Source organism: Ziziphus jujuba, chromosome 9 (genome assembly GCF_031755915.1).
Source record: "Ziziphus jujuba cultivar Dongzao chromosome 9, ASM3175591v1".
Lineage (NCBI taxonomy): Eukaryota > Viridiplantae > Streptophyta > Magnoliopsida > Rosales > Rhamnaceae > Ziziphus > Ziziphus jujuba.
In genome coordinates, this window is record NC_083387.1 from 22,064,922 (window position 1) to 22,090,372 (window position 25,451).

A 25,451-nucleotide genomic window follows, 5' to 3' on the forward strand; every position below is an offset into this window, starting at 1 on the left:
ATATTATACTAATAATTTATATTTTTACCATGCATGTTAAAATAATTAATTTTAATATATATATATATATATATATATATATATATAACATTTATAATTTTTGGGATATATTTAATTCGAATTTGAAAGATTTTAAAAAACTTTAAAGTTTAAGTGTCTTCAACTTATATTTTAAAGAAATCTATGTAAATTAAGAGTTGTTCGGTTCAAATTTTAATCAATTTTATAAAAATCAATTAAAATTCAAATATTTTTAATTAGAATTATATAAAATTTTTAAAAATTTTAAATGTATTAAAAAAATATTGATTTAAAAAAAATTTAAAATAATGTAATTTAATAAATTTTATGGGATTTTAGAAGTCAGAATATGAATAAAATATATATCTAAAATCTTGCCTCAAGTTCAAAAGATTTTTTAAAATTCTTACAAATTCTATACGGAGCCTATAATATTCATTTTAAATTGAGTAGATCTCCTTTTTAATTTTACTTTTTTAATATATAATATATTAAGTACATATATAAACCTTAAATTTTAATTGAATTTTTATCCATATTTTAAAAAAATAAAATGATTTATTTTCGTGGTTTTGTATTTAAATACAAATTATTGTGCTATAAAGGAAGTTTGCGTAATTATTCGTGTTCAAAAAATGTTGGGGATAAGAATGTCAAATTACGAAAGAATATATCTTAGCTGGGACGTGTGACAATCCGACTGGATATGCTACGTTAGCACTTCGCACTTTCAAGAACGTGGACAATCTTCAAGGAAAGAAAGTTTCAGAAAGAGACTGAAATTATGATTATTATTATTTTTGTTTTTTGGGTCTATAAAATGAATTTAATTAAATTCTGAGGGGTTGAATCGGACTCGGGGCAGCCTGTGAAACCAAAACCCATCCATCCCATTTCTCTCTCTCTCTCTCTCTCTCTCTCTCCTCTGGCAGATAGAAGAAGAAGCGAGAAAAAAAAAAAAAAAAACTTAGATAAGTTGCGGCGACCGCTTCGAGGGATTGAATAACCGGCCCATTTAGTACTAAATCAATCGGATTCTAAAATTTCTCGATCAATCGGATTGTGAATTCTTTCTCATTTCGAAGAAGATGATGAACAAGAGGGCTCGTACCACCATCGGAAAAGCCGTCGTCGATGTTTGGAAGAGGGAAGTCGGCGAACTCTCCACCAGGAATTTCGCTCACCGCCTCGGTGCCTCCCAGGTCATCATTTGTGCTTAACCTTATCCCTCCTTTTTTTTAATTTGTATTTTTATTTTTTAAATTTTCTTTTAGTGTTTTCTGATTCTGGAATTGGGATGACTTTGATTCATGGTTTAAATAATTGGGTTTATAAATTTTGGATTTGGAATTGGCTTGGTCTAGTTTAATTCTTATTTATAGACGGTCTTTTTATTTGTCTGTCATGGATCGTTATGTTTTCGAGTAATTGACCATGTGATGTTTGTTGGTTTGGAATCTGATAAGAAAATTGATCATAGATTGGCCTTTTTTTTTTCTTTTTTTTTTAAAGTGTTTTAGGAACATACTCCGCCCTCTACTTTCTCTCTTCCTTTTTGGAAGTAGAGAGATGTATGGTGAAAGTGAAAAATTGGTTGAGTTTTCAGTTTTGTTGCAAACTTACTGAAATTCTTAATTAAGGTCGTCAAGATGTTCTAATCCATCTTGGAAATGTTTTTCCACCAAAATTTGGATGTGTCAATTTGCGTTTGAATTTTCTCTTACATACTATCTAAATTTTTGTTATCCCGACATCATAATCAATTTTGAATTCTTAGATATTATTAGTTTATTTGATTTTTGTTATGGTATTGACAAGAAAGGGTTGGTTAAAATCCACATTTTAGCTGTTGAATTGGAAGGTAATGTTTAGGACATCTTGTAAGTATAAGGCAGCCAATAGATTGTCAAGACCAATGAAATTTTATAATAATTATGTTTTATGTATGGGGAATTGTTGAATTTATCCCTATTTGTATAACTCAAAATCTTTTCTGGTCCTCATCCAATGAATAAGATAAAAAAAAGGAAGAATGGAAAAAAAGAAAAAAAAGAAAGAAAAAAGAAAAAGAAAAGAAAGGTAGAAAAATGATTAGCAAGGTATTTTTGTCATCCAGGTTGACATTAGGATTGGTGCAGATCTCCCATGTCTCTCATATTTCAGTTTTCAAGCCTCAAATGAAAATTATAAGATGTGCTTTTGTCAGAATGAGCATGAAAGCAAACAAAAAAGCAGCTCATCCAAATGCCTAGTGAACAATCACCTGCCTCTTCTTTCAAACATTAACAGTCCTTCAATGACCAACATAGTGATTCACCCAAATGCCATAATGTCAGGCAATGCAAAAGAAGTTGTGTTTGGATTCATGACCATTCCACGATGGTATCTTTGTCACATTCCATTTTCCAAGAATGCATCTATGGCATTTTGTCGTTTTGCCTCGACTTTGAAAGTTAGAAATTTGACTCGAGAGACAGACCTGGACTCGTATTCATTGAACAAGAGGATATCCCGCTTGATACGAACTGGACAAATTAATGAAGCAAGAGAATTGTTTGATAAAATGAAGCAACGTAATGTTGTAACATGGAACTCAATGATAACTGGGTATGTTAAGCGAAGAGAGATAGTGCAAGCACGTAAGCTGTTTGATAAGATGCCTGAAAAAGATACTGTGTCATGGAATTTGATGATATCAGGCTATATATCATGTCAGGGAAGTAGAGGTATTGAGGAAGGGAGAGATTTGTTTGATCAAATGCCTGAGAAGGATTGCGTTTCTTGGAACACAATGATCAGTGGGTATGCCAAGAATAGGAGAATGGCTCAGGCATTGCAACTTTTTAATAGCATGCCCAAGCGAAATGTTGTCTCTTGGAATGCAATGATTAGTGGGTTTTTGCAGAATGCTGATGTGTTGCATGCTATTGAGTTTTTTGGGCTAATGCCAGAGCGTGATGAAGCTTCCCTCAATGCCCTGGTTTCGGGTCTTATTCATAATGGTGAGTTGGATGAAGCTGCAAGAATTCTGCTTGAATATGGAAGTATGGGTAATAAACAAGAAGATTTGGTGCATGCTTATAATACATTGATTGTTGGTTATGGTCAGAGCAATATGATTCAAGAAGCACGGCGCTTGTTTGATCAAATTCCTTCTTATCATGATAAAATAGAAAATGGTCAAAGGAGGTTTGAGAGAAATGTGGTAACATGGAATTCAATGATTATGTGCTATGTGAAAGCAGGAGATATTGTCTCTGCCAGAGATCTTTTTGACCAAATGACAGAGCGGGATACCTTTTCTTGGAATACCATGATCAGTGGTTATGTTCATTTGCCAGATATGGAAGAGGCTTCTAACCTCTTTAGTAAAATGCCAGAACCTGATACTCTGTCATGGAATTCAATGATCTCAGGGTTTGCGCAGATTGGTAATTTAGAACTTGCTCATGCTTTCTTTGAGAGGATGCCTCAAAAGAACTTGGTCTCTTGGAATTCCATGATAGCTGGGTATGAAAAAAATGAGGACTATAAAGGAGCAGTTAAGCTCTTCACTCAAATGAAACTTGAAGGAGAAAAACATGATCGGCACACTCTATCTTCAATTCTCAGTGTGTGTACTGGGTTGGTGGATCTGCATCTTGGTATGCAGATTCATCAGCTGTCCACAAAGACTGTTATTGCGGATGTTCCGATAAACAACTCCCTTATAACCATGTATTCAAGATGTGGGGCAATAAAAGAGGCCCAAACAATATTTGATGAGATGGAACTGCAGAAGGATGTGATTACCTGGAATGCAATTATTGGAGGCTATGCATCTCATGGTTCTGCTGTAGAGGCGCTAGAACTTTTTGAATTGATGAAAAAGTTTAAGGTGAAACCTACTTATATAACATTCATTGCAGTGTTGAATGCATGTGCTCATGCAGGATTAGTTGAAGAAGGCAAAAGGCAATTTAAATCTATGGTTAATGATTATGGAATTGAGCCTCGTGTTGAACATTATGCCTCTCTTGTGGACATCATTGGTCGTCATGGACAGCTTCAAGAGGCCATGGACTTGATAAATAAGATGCCGTTTGATCCTGATAAGGCTGTATGGGGAGCATTACTAGGAGCTTGTAGAGTGCATAACAATGTGGAATTGGCCCATGTTGCAGCTGAAGCTTTGATGAGACTTGAACCTGAAAGCTCAGCTCCATACGTGTTGTTATATAATATGTATGCTGATGTGGGTCAATGGGATGATGCAGCAAAGGTGAGATTGGTGATGGAGGAAAACAATATCAGAAAGCAACCAGGATATAGTAGAGTAGATTCTTCCCAGAGCAGATGAGAATTCTATGCTGTGGATGATTCAGTGTAGTTGGTTTTCTGTATTTCCTCTCATGGAGTAAATGGTAAAGCATTTAACCAGATATTCTTGTTTGTAACATTCTTGAAGGGAGAAATATGCACTGGATATAATGGAAATTAGAAAGTTTAGCCGCTTATGATTTATCCATGATTGAGAAGGACAAAAGTAGGTGTCAATTGGTTGGCGAAGAAGATGAACTTGAATGTATGTTTTTGAAGTTTGGAATCTAAAGGAAAGTCAAAATCTAGTATTACGTTTTCTGTGCTTTAGCAGAAAATTAATATATTTCTAGCAAAATAGCCTCATCGATATGCTCCCTATTTGGTGCATTGAGCATGATCACCAGTGTCAGTCTTAAGTCAGGTGGTTTCAGTGGTAGGTATATTGTCAATATGAAACAGGAAAACCCTATTATTTAGATTAACAGCCAAATATCTTGTGTATTGCTTTGCATTGCAAGCTTATTCAAAATAGGATTCATTAAGTTTTTAACATTCATTCATGATTTGTTGTTTATGAATTTCAAATTTTGAATCTTTTCATCAAATCGATGAAATTGCATTTTTCTGATTCTATTCAACCGTACATCCATTATCAGAATTCTAATAATTCTTATTCATAAAAACATAGAGATGCATATAAGGATCCTAAGAGTGTTTCTGAAGCTATGATTATGAAATTACCAAATTCTTGTCAAACTATGTAGAATGGTTTTTAGAAGAGAATTGACATTTTTAGCATTCCCACCCCACCCCTGCCACCCCCCTCCATTGTGGAAACCTTGTATTAACATCTCAATTTCTTTAGTGAAGATTGTTCGAGGTGCTATTGTTTTATTTTTGAGTTGTGCTGTGTAAATATTTTTATATTTTTATCTATCTGTAATGTTATTTAGCTTGCAATAACTTGTTAATAATCTGCATAACCATGAATTATATGCGGTGAACTGCCTATCATGCACAAAGCTTTAAATTAGATTATTAAATTTTCTGTTTTAATCTTTCAGGATCTTGTCCTCAGACTTGATGTCTACAGAAAGCTTGAAAAGCACAGAGGATGTGTCAACACTGTAAGCTTCAATGCAGATGGTGCCATTTTGGTATCAGGCTCTGATGACAAGCGGGTTATACTCTGGAACTGGGAAACTGGGCAAGTGAAGCTTTCATTTCAATCAGGTCATAACAACAACGTTTTTCAAGCAAAGATTATGCCTTACACGGATGATCGAAGCATTATCACCTGTGCTGCTGATGGACAGGTATTCTGTCTGCTTAAAGCTGTATAAGCACAATATGGAGTATCCTTATTTTGTTGGAATGCCATATTGGCCTTATAATCTAGCACTATCTACAGGCTATTAAGCAGTCCTTATGTGGCATAGATTGTGCCAATAGTATCTTCAACTTTTAAAGAATAAAGATTGTCATATTCTGTAGTGGAGACATGAGTTATCTGTGTAGCAATCAACACACTGTATGATCTTTCAATTTTTATTTTTTTTTCCTTTTTTTATGAGTTGACTAATTATTACACTTCATCAATCTTAGGTGAGGCATGCTCAGATTCTGGAGCGTGGACAAGTGAAAACTTCGCTATTGGGCAAACATCAGGGACGGGCTCATAAGTTGGCTATTGAGCCTGGGAGCCCTCATATTTTTTATACTTGTGGTGAAGATGGAATGGTGCAGCATGTAAGTTATAGATCCCCTGCTAGTTTTGATTGTTAATTCTGCAGTCACATTAATTACAGCACATATGTACCTTTGGACAAAGCTGGGATTTTGTGATTAATAATTTTGAGTGTCCTACCACCCTATGAGTTTAATGTACAGATTGATTATGAAGTTTTGCCATCTGTTCATCTTTTCTTTCCTTTGTTTTTTTTTTCCCCCCTCTAATTTTTTTTTTTTTGTTTTTTTTGGCCATTCATCCCTAAATTTCAAAATCAATTGTCTAGTTGATTCTTAGTCTGGTATGCCAATGAGCAGTTGTAACTGGCAAGCTTTGTGTCATGGTATTACACCTTGTTGTTGATACTGCTCTCATATGGCCTGTACATTTTTATGACAGTTTGATCTGAGAAGTGGGACTGCCACAGAGCTTTTCACATGCCAACCTATTGGTGATAGGAGGAATTACATGCCAGTCATCCAGCTAAATGCCATTGCAATTGATCCTAGAAACCCAAATCTCTTTGCAGTTGGAGGTTTGGATGAGTATACTAGAGTTTACGATATCCGCAAGTATAAGTGGGATGGATCATCAGAGTTTGGTCAACCTGCAAACTATTTTTGCCCTCCACACTTGATTGGTGATGAACGAGTTGGAATTACAGGTTTAGCTTTCTCAGAACAGAGCGAGCTTCTTGTCTCATACAATGATGAGTGCATCTACCTTTTTACCAGGGATATGGGTTTGGGACCTAATCCAGTTCCATCCTCTCCAATGTCTATGGGCAGTGATGCAAGTGAAATTGGAGGTGATTATCAGTCTGCAGCATCTTCTTTGGCAATGGATGCAGATGAAAAAGTTGCTCCTCAAGCTTACAAGGGGCACAGGAACTGTGAGACAGTGAAAGGTGTGAACTTTCTTGGGCCTAGATGTGAGTATGTGGTGAGTGGGTCTGATTGTGGTAGAATATTCATTTGGAGGAAAAAGGGTGGGGAGCTCATTCGTGTAATGGAAGCGGATAAGCATGTGGTGAACTGCATCGAGTCTCATCCGCATACGATGGTGCTTGCAAGCAGTGGAATTGAAACTGATATCAAGATTTGGACACCAAGGGCCCTTGAGAGAGCTAAACTACCAGCAAAGATTGAACAGGTATGCTTTTTCTTCTTGAGCAAGTTAGAGGCAAAATTTAAAGTTAGAGGAGCTACATGGTTTGGAAATTTGCTGAATGGCCTTAGGTTATGAATGGGAAGAATAATGTTAGGAAAGACAACCTGTTGGTATTTTGACCTAGATCTCCTTAGGGTGATAGCCTTGAGCGTCAACTTGATCATTTTTATCCAACATAATATTAATAACTTCAATCCTGGTTCATAATTAGGGGGTGAGAGTGGGATTGAAATATTCAGCGTCAACTTCATCATTTTTATCCAACATAATATTAATAACTTCAATCCTGGTTCTTACTTAGGGGGTGAGAGTGGGATTGAAATATTCATTCTCATTACCAGGGCTTAATGAAAAAGGAGGGAAATCATGGTACAGTATTTAACATGTGCCAAATTTGGTGCTAATTGCTGGCTTGATCCTTAAACATTTTTTCCTTTTTAGGTTATGGTCTAGTATTTGTAGGTTTAATTAATCCATGTAGGTGGCCAACTCATTGTTCCTCTGCCTTTGTGGTCCCTCATTGTTATGAGGAAAATCATCAGGTGGTCATGGGACTGGACATGATGGAGTGCAGAGAATTGGTATGTTCGGCTATGTCCAATGAGTTGGCCATCCATCTAGGTGGTCCTAGAATTTTCAGAGTTAATGCCAGTATTGGTAATTGCTGTGGTGATAGATAATAGATATGGATAGGGCTATGGTATCCTTGGTTAAACTCTGTGGGCAGGCAGAGGAACTAATTTCTCTGCTGTTGTTTGGAAAAAGGTTCAACCCGATGGAATTCATTGGTTCGCAAGTAGTGACGATGATGATAGTGATTACTTTTACGATGATATGATTTTTTATGGTGATGATGATGATGATGATGACGACGATGACGATGACGATGACGATGAGGAGGATGATAGTTGTTATGATGACGATGAGGAGGATGATAGTTGTATTGATGACGACGACGGTGATGATGACGATGAGAATGAGGATGATAATGAAGATAACTCTGACAAAGATGCTGATGATGAACTCTGATGATGAAGGCAATTGTTTTGATGATGCTGATGCTGATGATAACAATGACCATGATAATTTTTTTGAAGGTTATGATGATGCTAATGATAATTCTGGTTTTACACTTTTGTGTCCAGCAGAAACCCAAGGCTAGGGGCTGGATGTACCATTTGTCCTCACCGCAAGATCTGATGTTGCAACTTTTTTCGTTGCAAAGGCGGAGAACAAGTCCAGAGCGTGGTGGAGAGGAGGACTCAGCTGCGGGCCGGGAACTTTTAGAGCTGATATTGACGTACAATGCCAATAGTGATGGTTCTTCAGATGATGGAGGGGATACAGCCAGTCAAGAGGACTTGTTTTGTTGAGTGACACTCTCAAGGCAACCTTTCGGGGGAAAAACATAATAGTAATTGTACATAATATAGGGGATTAATTTGGAACTTCTCTGGTGAGGTCTTGCGAATTTATGGATATGCCACTTATTATCCTATGGTCAAGTTATTTTCATATTCATTCATTGCAATTATTTTATATTATTTTTTGCTTTCCGCCATCTTACATTGTAGGAGAATGCATCTATCCTATTATATACAAGTAAATATAATATCATTTTCACTGCCCTTGTGGTTTTTGGTACAAATAAAATACCCAGATGGTCGCATTTTAGTTTTAAACAAGTGGATGTTTTATTTTTATGTACACGATTTTAAAGAAAAGGTTAAGAAACTCTGCCCCAAATAATCGTTTGAAAAATATGGTAATTTTTTTGAACACTATCTATGGTTATATGGGAGTCGTGGGTTGCAATCCTCTAAGTCACCAGTGGCATTCCTCAAGCCTCCAAAACACAGTGCACTACGAGAAAATAAAATAATGAGGTTCAAAAAGAGGAGTATGTTTGGTTGGAATTGCAGGGTTCTGATGTGGTTTTAGGTTCACTCTTTCCAAGAGCATCTTGTTGATGTTTTATGATACAAAAGAAAACTGTGCAGGAAATACTGAGATTTAGCCTCTGTTTTGGTAGGATTTTTTTTTTACTTAAAAGTTTTATTGGAGGGCCAAAAGTTTTTTTTATCAAAAAATAAATGTGTTTGGTAAAAGTCAATAAATATTTATTGACAAAAAAATAAATTTTTTAAGCTGTTTTAGAGAAGTTCAAATTTTCAGTATTTCTAAAAAAGTTTTTCTTTTATATGAAAATTTAATAAGCATTTAATACAGTTTAATGAGCATTTAATGCAGTTTTTTTATTTACAACCAAATACTTATTAGCTTTTTAATAAAATTTCTCTTTTAAAAATATCTGTTATACAAAATTTTACTTTCATCAGTTATACTAAATAAATCCTTATTATATTGTTTTAATCTTATTTTTAAAGGGATGATTTATAAATGCTTTTCTGGTATTTGGGCCAAGAACAGAAAAACTTGGAAGAATTAGATAGTATTTTGTAGCTTCTCATTTTTCTGTAACTTCCTAAATTGATTGGCATGGTAGACTTGCTTCTTCTATTTCTGACATTTTTTTAGATTTATATGGGATTGTGGTTTCAAATAAGTTCGGGAGATATTGTTGTTGGAAATAAAAGAATCAAGAAATCCAAATTTTAAATCAAATTTTTGATTATAAGTTCACAAGACTAATACCGGTGAAAAAGGGAAAGAGGTGTAGTCTGAATCATATGAGAAAATAGGAGAGGAAGCATAATTAAGATCTTGTTTCATGTTTGGTTTAAGTTGCTTATGCTTCTATTCAAGTTTTTCAAGAAACTCTATTAGTTTTTTTTTTTTTTTTTTTTTGGCTTTAAAAAGCTATACGTCATTAGTTTTAGTCATAATCTTTATTAAAAATCTAAATTATCCTTAAGAAAATTGTCTATAAACGATCACAAAAGATGTTTTTGAGCCTTAAAAACCAAAAAAAGAAACTATTTTAGAATAAAAAAATTATTTATGACCTTTACTAATAGAATTATGATAAAATCAATATATATCATATAACCATTTAATTAGTAATATTAAGTATTTAATATAAAAAATCAACCTAAATAGCTAAACAAATTAAAAAAAAAGAAAAGAGAATTTTAACCAAAAAAATATAACACATGCAAATAACAGTTAGCTGGTTGCTCCGTGTCAACGAAGTTTTCCTCATCCTCGTAGTAGAAACTGTTGACTATACTTGATGTATTTTAAAAGAGGACAGCTTTTTCTTACATATTCATGTAGAAGTTCATGAATAAATCGCTCACCTTCAATTAAAAAAAAAGAGATGGAAATCTTATTTGGTATTTTTGCAACCACTGAATAATTAGGTGTTTTTGAATGGTGCGGGTATGCCGCTCTAAGTTTGATTTAGGAAATATAATAGTAAAAATAATAACAATTTCGTAAAATATAAATATAATAATATTATAAAAATAATTTGTAAAGAATAAACAAATTATGGGTTTTAAATGCTTTTTAATAAAAGGGCTTTGAATATAATTAATTAAAATAGAGATAATAAATTGGTAAATTAAAAATAATAATAACTTTTTTAAAAAAAAAACAAATATGATAGAAATCAAAATTAAAAAAGAAATATTGTAAAAATACTTGCTTGGGAGTTGGGATAGATGTCCTATTCTTTCTTGCACGGTGCCCTTTTATAGCTTGAAATTCCAGGCCTTTGAATGACAAAGTTTTGATAGAGCCAAATCTTGCTTTATTAGCTCAAATTTCTAAAATAATTAAAATTTTCCACCAAAAGCATTACCTTTTTTTTTATTTAAATCAATTTGAAAAATGATTATATATGGTTATCAATTACATTGATTTTCAAATTAAAATATTTGATTACGAAAGAGGTTTATTTAGTTTCACAATCATTTTTAAAATTTGTTATTATTATTTAAAAAATAATAATAATGAATCTAAAAAAAAATAGATGGTCCAAACAAATTTATAGGAATAAATCCACCATTTTCTATATCCAAAAATATAAACTCCCGGATCAAATAAATTAATAAATCATTGGAAGCATACAAAAGCACAGAATGATAAAAATTAATAGTAATAATAATTTCAAACCAAAAAAAAAAAAAAAGAAAAAAAAGAAAATAGTAATAATAATTCTTAACCAAAAAAAAAAAAAAAAAAAAAAAAAGAGATCCACAGTCCAAGATAAATACCAAACTTGTCATGTGTGCGGTGAATAAACCCCACAGGTTTACTGGCTGATTTTTTTTGTCACAAAATCAAAGAAGAAGACTGAAAACTGAAAGGCCCCAAATCTGTCTCACCGACTTGTTGGATTCGTTGGAAATTCGCATAGCCAATGGAAACCAGCCTAACCTCTTCCTCCTTCTCCTCTTTCGCTCCCATCGGGTTTTTCTCGTCGCCTTCTTCTTCCAGAAAACCGCTCTCATCATCATCTTTCATTTCCTTCCCTCCTCTTCTTGCCTCCAAAAGTAATCATTTTTTTTTAATTATTATTTTTCTGTTCCTTTTATAATTTTCTTTTTCCCACGCTCATTAGCTCCGTTTGGTTTCCGAGAAAACATTGAAATTATAAGCTTCTTCCATCGTCATCGTATTTGAGGGTTTTCTTTCTAGTTTCTGGCAAATATTTCAGTTTATTATCTGTGTTGTTTTTTTTTTTTTTTTTTGTTTATAATTTTTTTTTTTAGATTGTTAGAAACTTTCTTTGATTGATTTTGATTTGTGAAATTTCCGATTCAGGTAACGAAAATGGAGCCGATCCGGAACCTGATTCCAATAAAATCAACAGCGTTCCAGTTCCTAGTGATCGCAACCACTCCCTCTCCCCACTCTCTCAGGTACTCTCTATCTCTCTTTCTCTCTCTCTCTCTCTCTCTCTCTTTCTCTGTATGTGTGTGTAATTTTCCACAGATAGAATTTGAGGTAAGACTGTTAGTTGCTGAGTAGGTTATATAAACAGAAAGTTAAAAAAATAAAATTAAATAAAATTAAATTAAAAACAAAATTTGTGATAATTTTTGAGTCAGTTTTATGGGAACAGTGAGGTTTTTTGCGTTCATATTTTTTTTTGTTATAGTTTATTTTAGCAAGACAACTTAGAAAAATCACTGTTTCTAAGCTATTATCATCTAATGCAAAAATGATGTTATATTTTAGGATGCAGCAATGGGATTAGTGCTGAATGCTGCGGCAGGAAGAGGGTGGACAACAGGCTCTGGATTGGAAGGCCCCTCTGTTCCTGCTGAGGAGGTTAATACCAACTCAACCACACAGAATGTTTCCACATTCCCATGGTCTCTTTTCACCAAATCTCCTCGCCGCAGAATGCTTGTAGCTTTCACCTGTAACATATGTGGACAGCGGACTACACGGGCTATCAACCCCCATGCATACACCGATGGCACGGTTTTTGTGCAGGTAATGGTTCAGATTCATGCACTGTTTCTTGGGGAACTTAGAATTCCATTCCATCATAGAATTGAAAATTGACTTTTTTTCTGGAACTTTTTGGATTTAGAGTAAAGATGAGTTGAAATTTGAAGAAATGTTAGTGTCTTCTTCAGAGTTAGAAAATTTTTTCATTGTCACTAGTGATATAGACTTAAACACCAGAAGGTGATCTATTTGATGCTTTTCAAGAATATATGATTCTTATTATTTTTCTTTTGTTAACATAAGGGTAAATAGTTCTTGTGGAAATAATTTTGTTGTTAGACTGAGGGATACATTATATTTGGACTGAGAAATTACTGTCTAGCGTGATGGGTTTGATGCTGATCATTATTTTTTTGGTTTGTTATGCAGTGTTGTGGCTGTACTGCATTTCATAAGCTTGTGGATAATTTGAACCTCTTTCAGGAGATGAACTGCTACGTAAACCCAAGTTTTAATTACAGAAGTAATGGACAGGATACCAGTGTCAAATATACAGAGATGGAAGGCGATGATGAAATATTTCCTACCCAATAAGATAGATGGATGACAGAGCATGTATATATCACAGCAACCGTAGCGTTGTACAAAGCAGAAATTTTTTCTCAGGTTTTATGTATTTTTAAACAAGGCTTCACAGTAGGAAATAGTTTTATATATTTGATATTCGATTGTCTAGACAATCTAGTGCTCAGTAGATAATAAGTAATGTTTGGAGATGTCTCTTGATAAGTAAATTTGACATGTGCCCATTAGAATTGTTGTACAACATGGTTTTAGCAATGTGCAAGACAATACAAAGCTTGGATACAGCATGTAGCAGTTGTCTCTTTGTTTATAAAATGTCTCTGCTTTAATTTTTAGAGGAGTAATCTGATTTTTTTTTAATTAAAGAAATAAAATAGTACCTGAAGGTTAACTTTTTCTATTTAATGCTTGTCTCTCTACTCTAGTTACAAGGTGAAAGTCGCAACTCTTCTACATATTTAAATATCATCACTTTATTCGTAGCTATCGTCCTCCAGGTATAAGGACACACATTTTATGTAAGGATGTGGTATTGGATCTGTTATTGAAATAACCTGTCAATTGGGCCTACCCTGGCTGTAGAGTTCTAATTATTTCTTAAGAATTCTTGATAGAGGTTGCTTTATTAAATATAAGCAAATTGATTCTTGAGGAGATGTGATGGTGTGCTTAGAGAAGTTATCCGAATTGGACTTCTTTGATAGCCCAGTTTCCTCAATGTTGCAGAAATTTGAAAAAAGAGTACTTATTGAGATCGGAATAGTTCTATTCCTTCAGAAAATTTTCAGTTTTTTGGTCTGTACTTTCTTTATATATTATCCAAGAAAATAGTGGCAAAACCATGTAGCTGCCCTCTGGAATATGAAATACCATATCGTTTAAAGTCATAGATGCTATATCAAGGAATGTGAAACTTTGTAAATAGTTAGTTTCTGAATTGCGTTAGTTTGACAACCAACTACCGTCATAAATTTTCCTGATAAGCAATCATACATTTGTTGTAAAAGTAGGAATTAGAAGAAACCAATATAACTTGTTTCAGTTGAAGCTTTTTAAATAAAATGAACCCCGGATCTTGAGAGTGGTGTGATTTTTCAGTACTCTTAAATGACAGTTTGTACACAACCTTAAATGGTACAGTTTCTAATTAACAATAAAGGGTTTACTAAACCTCATGTGTTTGATTTATATTTACCATTTTACTTGAGTAAGAAAAAAGTCTTATCTCAAAAACTAACGCTCATATAAGTAAATTATACATAATTAGGTAGAGAAAAGTGAAAAACAAAAACTGAAAACCAATCTGTTACCAAACAGTATCAAGTGTTGCACCATTAGTTTTGTGGATATCCCTTTGCAGATTATGTTGTCGTTCATGGAAGTGGGAAAATCTAGTAACATCTACAGAATGACCATTTCCTCTTGCTCTTAGGTTCTTTGCATTTGAAAGGGCTGCTGCTCGAGAAGACATATGATATGTCCCAGGTTTAGTTATACACTGTTTCATGTTAGAAAATAGTTAGGTATACTCGTTCCTAATTTTCCATAACGTTGTTATTGCCATTTCTCTGACCTGGTGCAGTTGTTATCATGGTACTTTGAATGAAAGCGATCATCTGCACAATGAAATTTTATGTGAAGAAAATACATGAACAAGATATAACTTATTCATAGTAAAAGAAGTTGAGAAGTAAGCTAAGCTAGTCAAAACTTATTGGAATTATTTGTTTGATTCATGAAATTGCAGATTTATGTTATAACTTCTTATTTCAATCATGCACACCGCAATATTGGATTTTGGTTAATGGTAATTTTTGGTGTTTTCCTTCTTTCTGTCCATATATGTCATATTTCCATTCATGAAAGAAAAAGGGATAACAAAATTCTAGAGCCATTTGTTCAGGAAGTGAAAATTCTTACCAATGCTAGCCCAACGCACATAATACTGAAGCCAGGGAAATTAATCGGTGCTCTCTCAGAAAGAAATAAAGCTGAAAAGAGAACCAGTGAATGTTCATTACATCTTAATTATAGGAAAAACAGTATATATTTGATCAATTTTCTATATACCTGTCAAGGAGCTAAAAATCAAGGGAGAAACTATGTTGGCGAAGGAACTTATGCCTGAAATACATCCTAGAGCTTTCCCCTGAAGTTTTGTGTTTTAGATTTTCAATCAGATAACTGAACCAACATATAAGCTGAAAATATGGGCTTTTGAGAAAATGTGAAAAACATCTCATCGAATATGACATGAAGGCCATAATTTAGCAGAAGTACCTGCTCATTAGCACCAAACTGTTTTGAGGCAATGCTGCGTACCTGTGAGAACCAGAAAATCGCAATGGTTTAGTATATTGTATTTCAACCTTATTAGATAACAGAGGTTTTACAAAGACAAAGCAAAGACATACCGTTGGATATGAAAAGATAGCAACGGAAGAGAATAGTGAAACAACATAAGGAACCTGCACATATTTGAAAGAAAGAAAGAAACCTATCATTTAATGAATGCTTGACTTGTATGTTTGGGGATGCATAGATTTATAACTTGGTTAAAGAGGGATTACCCAAGCTGACCATGATATGCTGTAAATGAACATCTGGATGAAATCAGGAAACTTGTCAGCATTGTGCTTGAATGAACACCATGCACTAAAACAAGCATATCAAGATTGTTTATGTATATACATACACAAGAATTCTCTTATCAAAGATTAACTTCCAAGATCCTGGATAAGAAAATCTCTCATATATATATATATATATATATATGTATATGAAAAATGTGAAATGCGATGAGATAAGGTCATACATTTGCAGATCCCACTAGGAGCCCAATTGAAAGCAATTTTTCCTCTCCAATAGCAGTTGCCATCAGGGGCATGAAAAGCAGCTGCATAAAATTTACAAGTAGAAAACATGATTGCAGCATAGAACACTGGATAGAGACAAAAAATCGAAAGGGGAGTACCTTTATTTTTTTGTGTTTTTGGTAAATAAGGAGAGTACCATTATGAAGAACTAAAAGGGAGAGGGTATAAAAATGAAATATTGTGCAAATGGAATTTCAGATGTATGTAGCAGACTATATATACCTGTGAAATGGTGCCTGCAATCCCAGTAATTAGCATCAGATCAGCAAACTGATTCTTACTGAATTGAAAACGAGCCTTTAAGAAATACTGCCATGAAAATCAGAAACATAATCCCCAGTGGATATGATGTCATATTTTACTCGTAAAAATATGTTCTGCATTAGTATTTTCTTTTCAATTCCTAGGTTTGGAATGTTCCAAGAAAACCTTCATTTTTTATTTTTTATTTTTTAATCCTGTTTTCTTGCATTATGGAATGATTTATGAAACCAAAAAGAAAAGGAAAGAAAAATCTTGGAGCTGCTTAATTATCTCTTTTTATAGACAAGTTCCGTCTAAGAAATTTACCAGCAACGTAGCTTCTATCCCACCATCAGCAAGACTTTGAAAAAATGAAACGACTGCTGCTTGTGAAAATGTCTTGCTGCAACAGAATTTTTCAAGATTTTAGCTTTATATATATTATGTTAAAACATTTAACAAGAAAACCATTTAAATCTATACGTGTAAATAAAATTACAAATATACAAGATGTATATGACCCTGATGTGGGAAAGTAGTTATTTGTAATTACTAGAGCACAAACGTACATAATGTATACATAATACAATTTTGATATGTTGAGAACATGTTACTATAGAATTGTAGGACATGGCAAACAAACATTTAAGGATTATCACTTCATCATCTTAGTTTATTAGTATACAAACATTAACTAAGATGACAAATTATTATGTCAGCACGGTTTTCAATTGCATTGAAATTCCTATCAATGTATATATATTTATACCTGGTTTTGAGCAAGCAAAGCACATCCTGCAATGATGGAATATTCTTAAAAGCCTGGATTTGCATGGTGGTTTTCTGTATTTGGCCATCTTCTTCATCAACTAAATTTGGTTCATCATCAGCATGTTTGAAGATGGGCTGGGTGAGATTATCAGAAGCTTGTTGCTCATATGGAAGGCTTTCTTCAAGGAAAATTCTCATATACACAGTAGCAATCATGGATACCAAAGCAGCCAATTGAAACGTTGAAGAAGTGGAGAGGAAACGAGCTGCTAATGTTCCACAAACCCATGCTGCAGAACGTACTCCAGCTAGAATTCCAAATGCTGATGCCCTCTCCCTCTCTGCTATGTTATCTGCCTGCAACACATTTTAATTTAATTAATTCATTAATACTGATTTCGAATATTAATGATAATTGAAATGAAAAAAAAAAATAATAATAATAATTAATTAAATTTTGATTGAGTAAATTAAAAATTTAATTACCACATATGCAAGAGTAAGGCATTCCATGGCACCGCCGGCCACCATGGCGGTGAGTGTCCTGATTATATAGTATGCATAAAAGAAGTTGGTTGTTCGGCTAAACGCTAGGATTACTGCATGATAAACGTATATTAAACACCAAAATATATAACATTTAAAAGGAAAATGACTAGCTTACATAGATTATGTTAGTGAATAATTGAACTTTTACTAAATAATGAACTTCCAAAGGTAAAGATGGGCAAATGAATCATCTCTAAATAAGATGAAGTTTTTGACGAATTTTTTGAATTTTATTTCCTTTGAAAATGAAAATATTGCCCCTTGTTAGTCATCAAAACCCTTATTTCAGTTGGAAAAAAAAAAAATACAAAATTTTCATTTGGATTATTTTTAAATTTTACCCCTTGAAAATCGGTAATATGATCAAATAGTAATTGGAGACAATGAGGGACTCTGTGGACCGTCCGTGTATATGGAAGGCCCATGAGTCCGTCGTGGAACCTTCCAACGAGACCCGAGGACCCCACAAAACTCATATTGGATTCAATTGAAGGCCCACGAGCATTTTCTGCAAACACAATGATTGACACCCGACGAGCCCACAAAAGCCAGTTCAGACCGAAGAAGATTTCTTCGAAATTCAATCCAAAAAAGTCCAAAATGCAAAAATCCAATCCCAGAATAAAGCTGAACAAAGTGGTAACAGTACACAAAATCCACCAAACAAATGTACGGTTATTTTTATTGTGAAATCATGAAATAAGTGACTCCAACCTTCGCCAATAAGACTAGAGCCCACATTACCCCAAAAAAAAAAAAAAAAAAAAAAAAAAAGTACCCCGATTGATTTAGCGAAGAAAAAAGCTATGGGATCAGAAGATCCAAATAAAAAAAAGAAAATTATTGTAAATGTTTAAATGAAATAAAAAGATAAGATTTAAAAAATATATATATATATTTATAGCGATTTTCACCTAGAGGAATTATGGCGAGGGTCATTGGTACTGTGAGCAGCGATTTCCTGCCGTGCTTGTCCGATAGGTTCCCAATCAATGGGGACATCACCACCATTCCCAACCCGATGATCTGCATATTCCATATATTCTGTGAGCTTTATTATTTTATTATTATTTTTTACTTTTTTTATTAATTTAATTTGTTAATTGTCTTCCAACATTACTTTATTCTTATTCTTCTCTCATTTTTAAATGGAAAATAATATTCATTTTACGAATATGTCTAACTTTTGACCCTATCACTATAAATTGCATATCCCATTAAAGTTTTAACTTCCTTTTTCTTCTATGTTTTTAAATGCAGCAACTTCCAAATGGAATTTTTTTCATTATTGATTATAAAAAAAGTAGCTAGAGCCTAGTTTATAAAAAAAAGAGGATATTATTGAATATATGGGTTAAAAAAAAAGTTGTAAATTTACAGTTATTTTCCTTTTATTTAATGTTTCTGTTTAATATTGAGTTGTGCTAGTATTGCTTAGGATCTAAGCTTAGTTATTGCTCATCCCATCCAAATCCTACTTTTTTCTATGCATATAGTTATATAATAACCACATAATCACAAATTAATTAACCAACACAAGATATTGAATACTTTGAAGCAAAACATCACTAGTTGTTTGGTAATTAAGTTTTAATATACCATTTTCTTCAATTTTTTAAGATGAAAAGTGCTATGTTCAATTACGACATATATGTCAGTAACTTCACCCAAAGATTATCTTTTAAAATTTTTTTTTTTAACCTAACCTTTTTTGAATTTGTATCATAGAAAATAGTAGTTTTAATCCGATACTAAACTCAATGTTAAGGAAGTACGGAACCAAATTCTTTTTGTCTAACTATTAATTTGTAGCCTTGGGAGAAAGGGATGGTTATTGATATTCAGAAAATATATTTGAATGGTCAGGAAAAAAAAAGGAGCCATTTTGTAGTTTTGTTGATTTTCAGAGAAGGCCATTTTGTAGGTTTGTTGATTTTCAGAGAAGGCCAACAAAAATTGGTAGGTTTGAAGTTTAGGTTTGGAATACATACATGCAGATCATCTATTCATCAGTACTTTCCATACAAACCACACGTATAAGTTTAAATCCTATTATACATAAAACACTAACAAGCATAAAGAAAAAAAAAAATTAATCGATAACAAATTAAACTAAGAACATAATTAAAAAAGAGCCTAAAACGTTGAAAAATGTCTAGTAGTAAATGATTAAGCTTATTATGATGATCAAACATAGTTTGAAAACTTTTAAGATTCTTGCACATAATTAATCAGCTAAATTTCCATGATAACAGAAAGTACTGCAGGAACGCATTTCTTTATAATCAATTCTCATACTTCTTGTTTAACCTCTTTACAAAGTTGCATAGAAAGACGGAAAATGTTTCTATAAGATCCCCTTGACTCATAGAAAGAAAAACATAGTACTACCTAGCTAGCTGGCCACTCATCATAAAGTAAAGTTTCGACTTTTTGCATACCATTCATTTTGTTTCTTTGCAAACTTGGAGATATTTTCCTTCTTTATTTATTTGTAGAAGTTAATATGCATAACTATATTAAGAATCGATTAGCATATAATTAAAATTAAGAATTGAAAGACATGGGCAAGAATAGAGAACATATATGCATACATACATACACAATTCGACATGAGCAAGAATAGAGAACATATACATACATACATAAATACATACATACATACATACATACACAAATCCTTTCTACTTATGTTAGGCATATCAATTTTCTTATCGGTAAGAAATTCGACGTTATGCTGCAACAACGTTCAATGAATAAAATTAGAGGAGAAGAAATTGAAAAAGAAAGATAGATACCGCCTGTTGAAATCCGGTGAGGTAGATGGCAAGCGAGCACTCGTCTTGACCAGGACACAGAGCCAACATGGTGACATCGGTGATGGCCGGAAGAACCATGAAACTACCAAACACTGACAGAAACACCGTCACTAAAAGGTGACTTAGACCCCTTAACTTGCCCATCTATCTTTTTTTCCTTTTTTCTTTTTTCCGGATATCTCTCTCTGTTTCTCTACAAGAAAAGCTAAATTGGTTGAGACTATGAGCGTCTCCTTATAAACTCATGAAAAATATATAAACAGCTGCAAAAAAATCACCATCTAGTGGTGGTCCTTTTACTTTTGCTTTTTACCATTTTCGGTGAGAGTGACATACCGACATATTAAAGCAAAAGGACATTGTGACATAGGGGGAAGGAAACCGTAGCTTCTAAGCATGAACTTTCTTTTATCACTATTCACTGTTCATCACTGAGAGTGGCCTTTTTCACCATATGGATGACAAGAAAATGACAAACTCTATTCTCTTAATAGCGAATTAAAACCCAATATATTAATTATTAATCCCAAATCCATAATTACATATATATATATATATGGCTAATTAATTAACTGAAATGCTTTTAGATAGCTTCAATCTCGCTAAATGTTTGACCCTGCATAATTAGAATCTTTCTTTCTACTCATTTTATTAGTGTTGGCCATAACTTGTAATCTTTTCTTTACCAAGTCCCATCCGATAGCTCTTTTGATTTTACATTTCTTTAATTAAAAATATATATTAACATAATTTTTTATTTTATAGAGAATATCGCCCCTTTTTTTTGGCCAAATGAATATTGTCCACTATTATTGATTTAACAAAGGATACATTTCATAGTGGACATTAACACGTGTAATAATTAGATGCAGCTAATCATATTGTAAATCTTTTTCTTTTTTTTCTTTTGTGAAATGGATTGCATTTTTTTTTTTTAATTATTTTTGGGGGGTAAATGTGAAATGGATTGGATTAGGCACAAAAGAGCCTAAAAAATATGAGGATTACACAAGGACACCAATGCCCATAGAGTCAACAAAAGCTAAATCATTGGGAAAAAAAAAAGAAAAAAAAAAAAGAAAAGAAAAGGGGGAAGAGACCCTCCTGCAGAATCAAAAGAAAAAGAGGCAATCTTAGACCGACATAATTTTTCCACGCAGTCAGTCGCCATTCTCCACTTGGATGAATTTTAAGAATCCATAAATGCTTCCAAAATATAATTATCATCCTCTGGATGTAATGTGAGAAATTAACCTTATAACAACTACTGACTGTAAAAACTCCAGACCTATTCCCCACCCAAATTAAAAAAAGCTTTTCACTACAATGGTCCATAGCGGCCAGTTTAGCGAATATTCTTTTTTGTTAAATTAGTATATCTGACAAATAGCATATCTGACCATAGTTGGCTGTGACAAGGATTTTAGGTATAGTTTGTTTTTCTTTTAGTTTTTAATTTAATTTTTTATTTATTTCTTATACTTGACTAGATAAGATAAGAAAATAAAATAGCAAGCAAATGAGTAGTTCTTTATTACCCAAAAAAAAAAAAAAAAAAAAAAGAGTTCTTCTTACAAGAATTAATTTTTCTCCTCATATATATATACACTATGGATATGTTTGCTTCTACTTGGCTTTGCATTTTAAATTGTTCTAGTATATATTACCATACAAGTATACAACTATGAAAAAAATTGAACAGTTTTAAATATTTGGGTCTGAATATGTTTTTTTAAAAAAAAAAAAAAAAAAAAAAAAGGGGAACACACACACCCACACACAATAACAAAAGAAAATTTTCTTTGGGGCAAGAATTCAAAGCTCGGAACAAATATATGGGCTTTAAATCTGTATTCATTGGGCTTCCGATAAGGTGAAAAGGCCCGATTGATAAGGAAACCATCAAAGGCCCAAATAAGAAGAGTCGGCGGCTAATCCGTGCGTGAGACCATACTAACCGCCAAATTTTCAGGTTAAGAATCTTAAGATAAAGGCGGCGAAACCCTTTTTTCGATTAGAGGAGGGCAAACTGGTCTATTCACATGAACACACACTCTTTCAAGTTTCGACTCCAGTTACGCAGCTATTCCTACTCCTCGTAGTACCGCACGTCGTTTTGTTTACAATCTCAACCGTACATACACCTCCCACTTGGTATACGTGACCAAAACCAGTCGCTGACGTGTCAGTATCCTATTTAGTACATCCCATAAACAAAAGCTTAGAAAAAAAAGAAGAAAAGAGCAGAACTCTCACACTGTCAGTCTCTTCTCATCATCATCATCATCATCATCGTCCTCCAATGGATACTTACACTCTGTTTTTCACAGCTTCACTCATCGGAATCGGACTCTACTGGTTCCTATTCGTCCTCGGCTCCGCCGAACAGAAAGGGAAGCACGTCGTGCATCTCTCGAGCGGCTCCATCTCCGCTGAGAAAGTCCTCGACAATTACAACCAGTACTCCTCCTTCTTCCGCCGTCCCAAGGAGATCCTCGAAACCGCCGAAGACAAAGTCCCCGCCTTCGTCGACACCTTCTACAACTTAGTCACCGACATTTACGAATGGGGCTGGGGCCAATCCTTCCACTTCTCCCCCTCTATCCCCGGCAAATCGCACCGCGAAGCTACCCGCCTCCACGAAGAGATGGTCGTTCATCTTCTGGGCTCCAAACCTGGGGATCGAGTCCTCGATGCCGGTTGCGGTGTCGGTGGGCCAATGCGGGCCATCGCGGCCCACTCCGGCTCGAATGTGGTCGGTATCACTATCAACGAGTATCAAGTAAAAAGGGCTCGAATCCATAACAAGAAAGCCGGTCTCGATGGCCTCTGCCAGGTCATCACAGGGAACTTTCTGAGCATGCCGTTCGACAACGACAGCTTCGACGCGGCGTATTCGATCGAGGCCACTTGCCACGCTCCTAAGCTGGAGGAGGTGTATGCGGAAATCTTTAGGGTTTTGAAGCCTGGAGGTATGTACGTGTCGTACGAATGGGTTACGACGGAGTTGTATGACAATGGAGATGAGGATCAAGTGGAGATCGTACAGGGAATAGAGAGAGGAGATGCATTGCCTGGCCTCAGAAGCTACCGAGACATCGCGGAGATCGCGAGGAAAGTTGGGTTCGAGGTGGTGAAGGAGAAGGACTTGGCAAAGCCTCCGGCGAAGCCCTGGTGGTCGAGGTTGAAGATGGGGAAGGTGGCATACTGGAGGAACCACATTTTGGTAACTGTATTGTCTTGGATTGGAATTGCACCGCAAGGAACAGTGGATGTGCATGAAATGCTATGCAAGACTGCTGTATATCTGACTAAAGGTGGAGAGACTGGGATTTTCACTCCTATGTATATGATTCTTTGCAGAAAACCTGAGTCGTCTGTCAACTCTTCTTAGATGGTGCTCGTGATTCTTTTAACTATTATTACTTTTGCTTAGTTTCATTTATGGGTTTTTGATTCTCTTTCTGGTACAATATTTTTGGTTTTTAATTATTATCTTAAATTTTAGATTTTTATTATTATTTTAATATCATGGATTTTATTCACATTTTTTTGTTTTTTTTTTCCTCTCGTTTTTACATGGCTTTGAACCTCGAAGTAGGTATGGGCAATCTCTAACTGTATAGCAGGGAGATAATAATTAAATTCGCTCTTGGATTATATAATATTGCATTCCTGATCTCTATGTAAATTGGCAGTTTTTGATGCTTCGTGTTTAATATGCATGGGATACTTTTTTGTTTCCATACTTTTTCTTTCTTAAGATAAGCTGAAAACTATGTAGCAAACGATTTTTTTTTTTTTTTTAAATTCTTTGTCAAGAGCAAAAGATGAATTAGCCTATGCCTAAGGTATAAATCCAAAAATATTTGCAATATCTTTTGTTTTTATCGTTAGTTTTGAATTGGAAACTTTTCAATTTCTTTGGATGCATAATTCCATCACCGTCAGACTCAGTCTCCCTAATAAAGAATTGATACATCACTTAAAACTTTTATAAGGAAACAAAAGTCTATTGCCATTAAGTCACTTACCGTTCTGCATTACCCTTTCTCCTTTCATCGTCTTCTACCATTATTGTAAAGGAATCCCACCACTTATTATGTTAATTGATTAAAGATCTGAGCAAGTATAATTTTTTACTGAGTACAATGAGATTTTTTCCTTTTAATGTCAGTTTTGCATTTCACAGACCACAAAAATCTGTTATATATTAAGCCGGTATAGCACACTATCATTTAGCTATTGTAATTCTTTTGCTAATAGCAGGTCACATGTATAGGACCAATTGGTGCATTGGTCATATTTTAGAGGCTCATAAAGGTCCAATTATAGGCCAAGGTCATAAAGTTGAGTATGAGATTCTAACAATGTCATGGAAATTGTATCATTTGATCTACATATCAGAATTGATAACATTCATGATTTTACAATATTACAGAGGAAAGATCTTTTATTGGCTCTCTCTTAGCCCTACGTCTCTTATCCTTAGGAGGTGATCTTCCTCCACTAGCAGCCTCCATCTTTAATTGGTTCAATGATCATTTCTCCATAACTTTGCCCTTTAAAAAAACTAATATTTCTATTGACCTTTTTATAAATCTCAAACCTTTATTTGAAGACTATTTTGATGTGCTTACAATAGATAGGATAACTATTAACTGGTAAACATTAATCTGTGCTCTTCAAAAACTCAATTTTGACATTATGGGACATTGTTAAGAACACCAAATGCACGTTGTTAAGAACACCAGGATGCCAATTGGTGATTCAAGAGTAAAATGGATATGTACATTCTTCCAAAGAAAAAAAAAAAAAAATTGCTGGTGAAGAATCAATAGGAAAAGGTAAAAGGGGCTCTAAAAGCAATTGAAGTGTCCACTTTTAAATGGAGGGATAAAGTTGGGGACAAAAGATCTTAATCCATTGCATCAAATATTACATCAGAAGGGCTTGAATGAACTGACCATTAATTTCCTTTTTCTTTTTCTTTATCTCCATTTTTTTATTAATAAATAA

General features: G+C 33.9%; 4 protein-coding genes across 9 annotated transcripts; 3 read left to right on the top strand and 1 right to left on the bottom strand.

Moving 5' to 3' along the window:
* The first annotated feature begins 707 nt into the window (after nucleotides 1–707).
* LOC107427406 (uncharacterized) lies at nucleotides 708–8,743 on the top strand. 5 transcript variants are annotated; one of them, XM_025077055.3, is made up of 5 exons: nucleotides 824–1,223; nucleotides 5,388–5,639; nucleotides 5,929–6,072; nucleotides 6,452–7,204; nucleotides 7,988–8,353. In XM_025077055.3, exons 1-5 carry the CDS (start codon nucleotides 1,110–1,112, stop codon nucleotides 8,249–8,251), a joined length of 1,527 nt encoding a protein of 508 aa, XP_024932823.2. In that variant the 5' UTR covers nucleotides 824–1,109; the 3' UTR covers nucleotides 8,252–8,353. The 5 variants fall into 5 exon arrangements, 4 of the variants coding, with proteins under 4 accessions (XP_024932823.2, XP_048336418.1, XP_015893276.1 ...); XM_048480461.2 differs by lacking the exon at nucleotides 7,988–8,353 and adding an exon at nucleotides 8,368–8,743 and having other exon boundaries at nucleotides 842–1,223; XM_016037790.4 differs by lacking the exon at nucleotides 7,988–8,353 and adding an exon at nucleotides 8,371–8,743 and having other exon boundaries at nucleotides 854–1,223.
* Nucleotides 8,744–11,422: 2,679 nt separating this feature from the next.
* On the top strand, nucleotides 11,423–13,518 carry LOC125424102 (uncharacterized). Its single transcript, XM_048480484.2, has 4 exons — nucleotides 11,423–11,682; nucleotides 11,954–12,051; nucleotides 12,371–12,631; nucleotides 13,019–13,518. Exons 1-4 carry the CDS (start codon nucleotides 11,550–11,552, stop codon nucleotides 13,181–13,183), a joined length of 657 nt encoding a protein of 218 aa, XP_048336441.2. The 5' UTR covers nucleotides 11,423–11,549; the 3' UTR covers nucleotides 13,184–13,518.
* A 713-nt stretch (nucleotides 13,519–14,231) lies between these two features.
* On the bottom strand, nucleotides 14,232–20,667 carry LOC107427378 (uncharacterized). Of its 2 annotated transcripts, XM_016037757.4 has the most exons (14): nucleotides 20,412–20,667; nucleotides 18,528–18,639; nucleotides 17,551–17,663; nucleotides 17,063–17,421; nucleotides 16,621–16,696; nucleotides 16,273–16,359; nucleotides 15,990–16,070; nucleotides 15,745–15,777; nucleotides 15,589–15,642; nucleotides 15,455–15,496; nucleotides 15,245–15,323; nucleotides 15,095–15,165; nucleotides 14,748–14,790; nucleotides 14,232–14,672 (listed from the first exon to the last, which is right to left on the bottom strand). In XM_016037757.4, the coding sequence occupies exons 1-14, from the start codon at nucleotides 20,574–20,576 to the stop codon at nucleotides 14,662–14,664; spliced, it is 1,326 nt and encodes a 441-aa protein (XP_015893243.3). In that variant the 5' UTR covers nucleotides 20,577–20,667; the 3' UTR covers nucleotides 14,232–14,661. The 2 variants fall into 2 exon arrangements, with proteins under 2 accessions (XP_015893243.3, XP_015893242.3); XM_016037756.4 differs by having other exon boundaries at nucleotides 14,232–14,790; nucleotides 20,412–20,665.
* Nucleotides 20,668–22,676: 2,009 nt separating this feature from the next.
* On the top strand, nucleotides 22,677–23,950 carry LOC125424100 (24-methylenesterol C-methyltransferase 2). The gene has a single exon (XM_016037745.4). The coding sequence runs from the start codon at nucleotides 22,735–22,737 to the stop codon at nucleotides 23,824–23,826; it is 1,092 nt and encodes a 363-aa protein (XP_015893231.2). The 5' UTR covers nucleotides 22,677–22,734; the 3' UTR covers nucleotides 23,827–23,950.
* The last annotated feature ends 1,501 nt before the right edge of the window (nucleotides 23,951–25,451 follow it).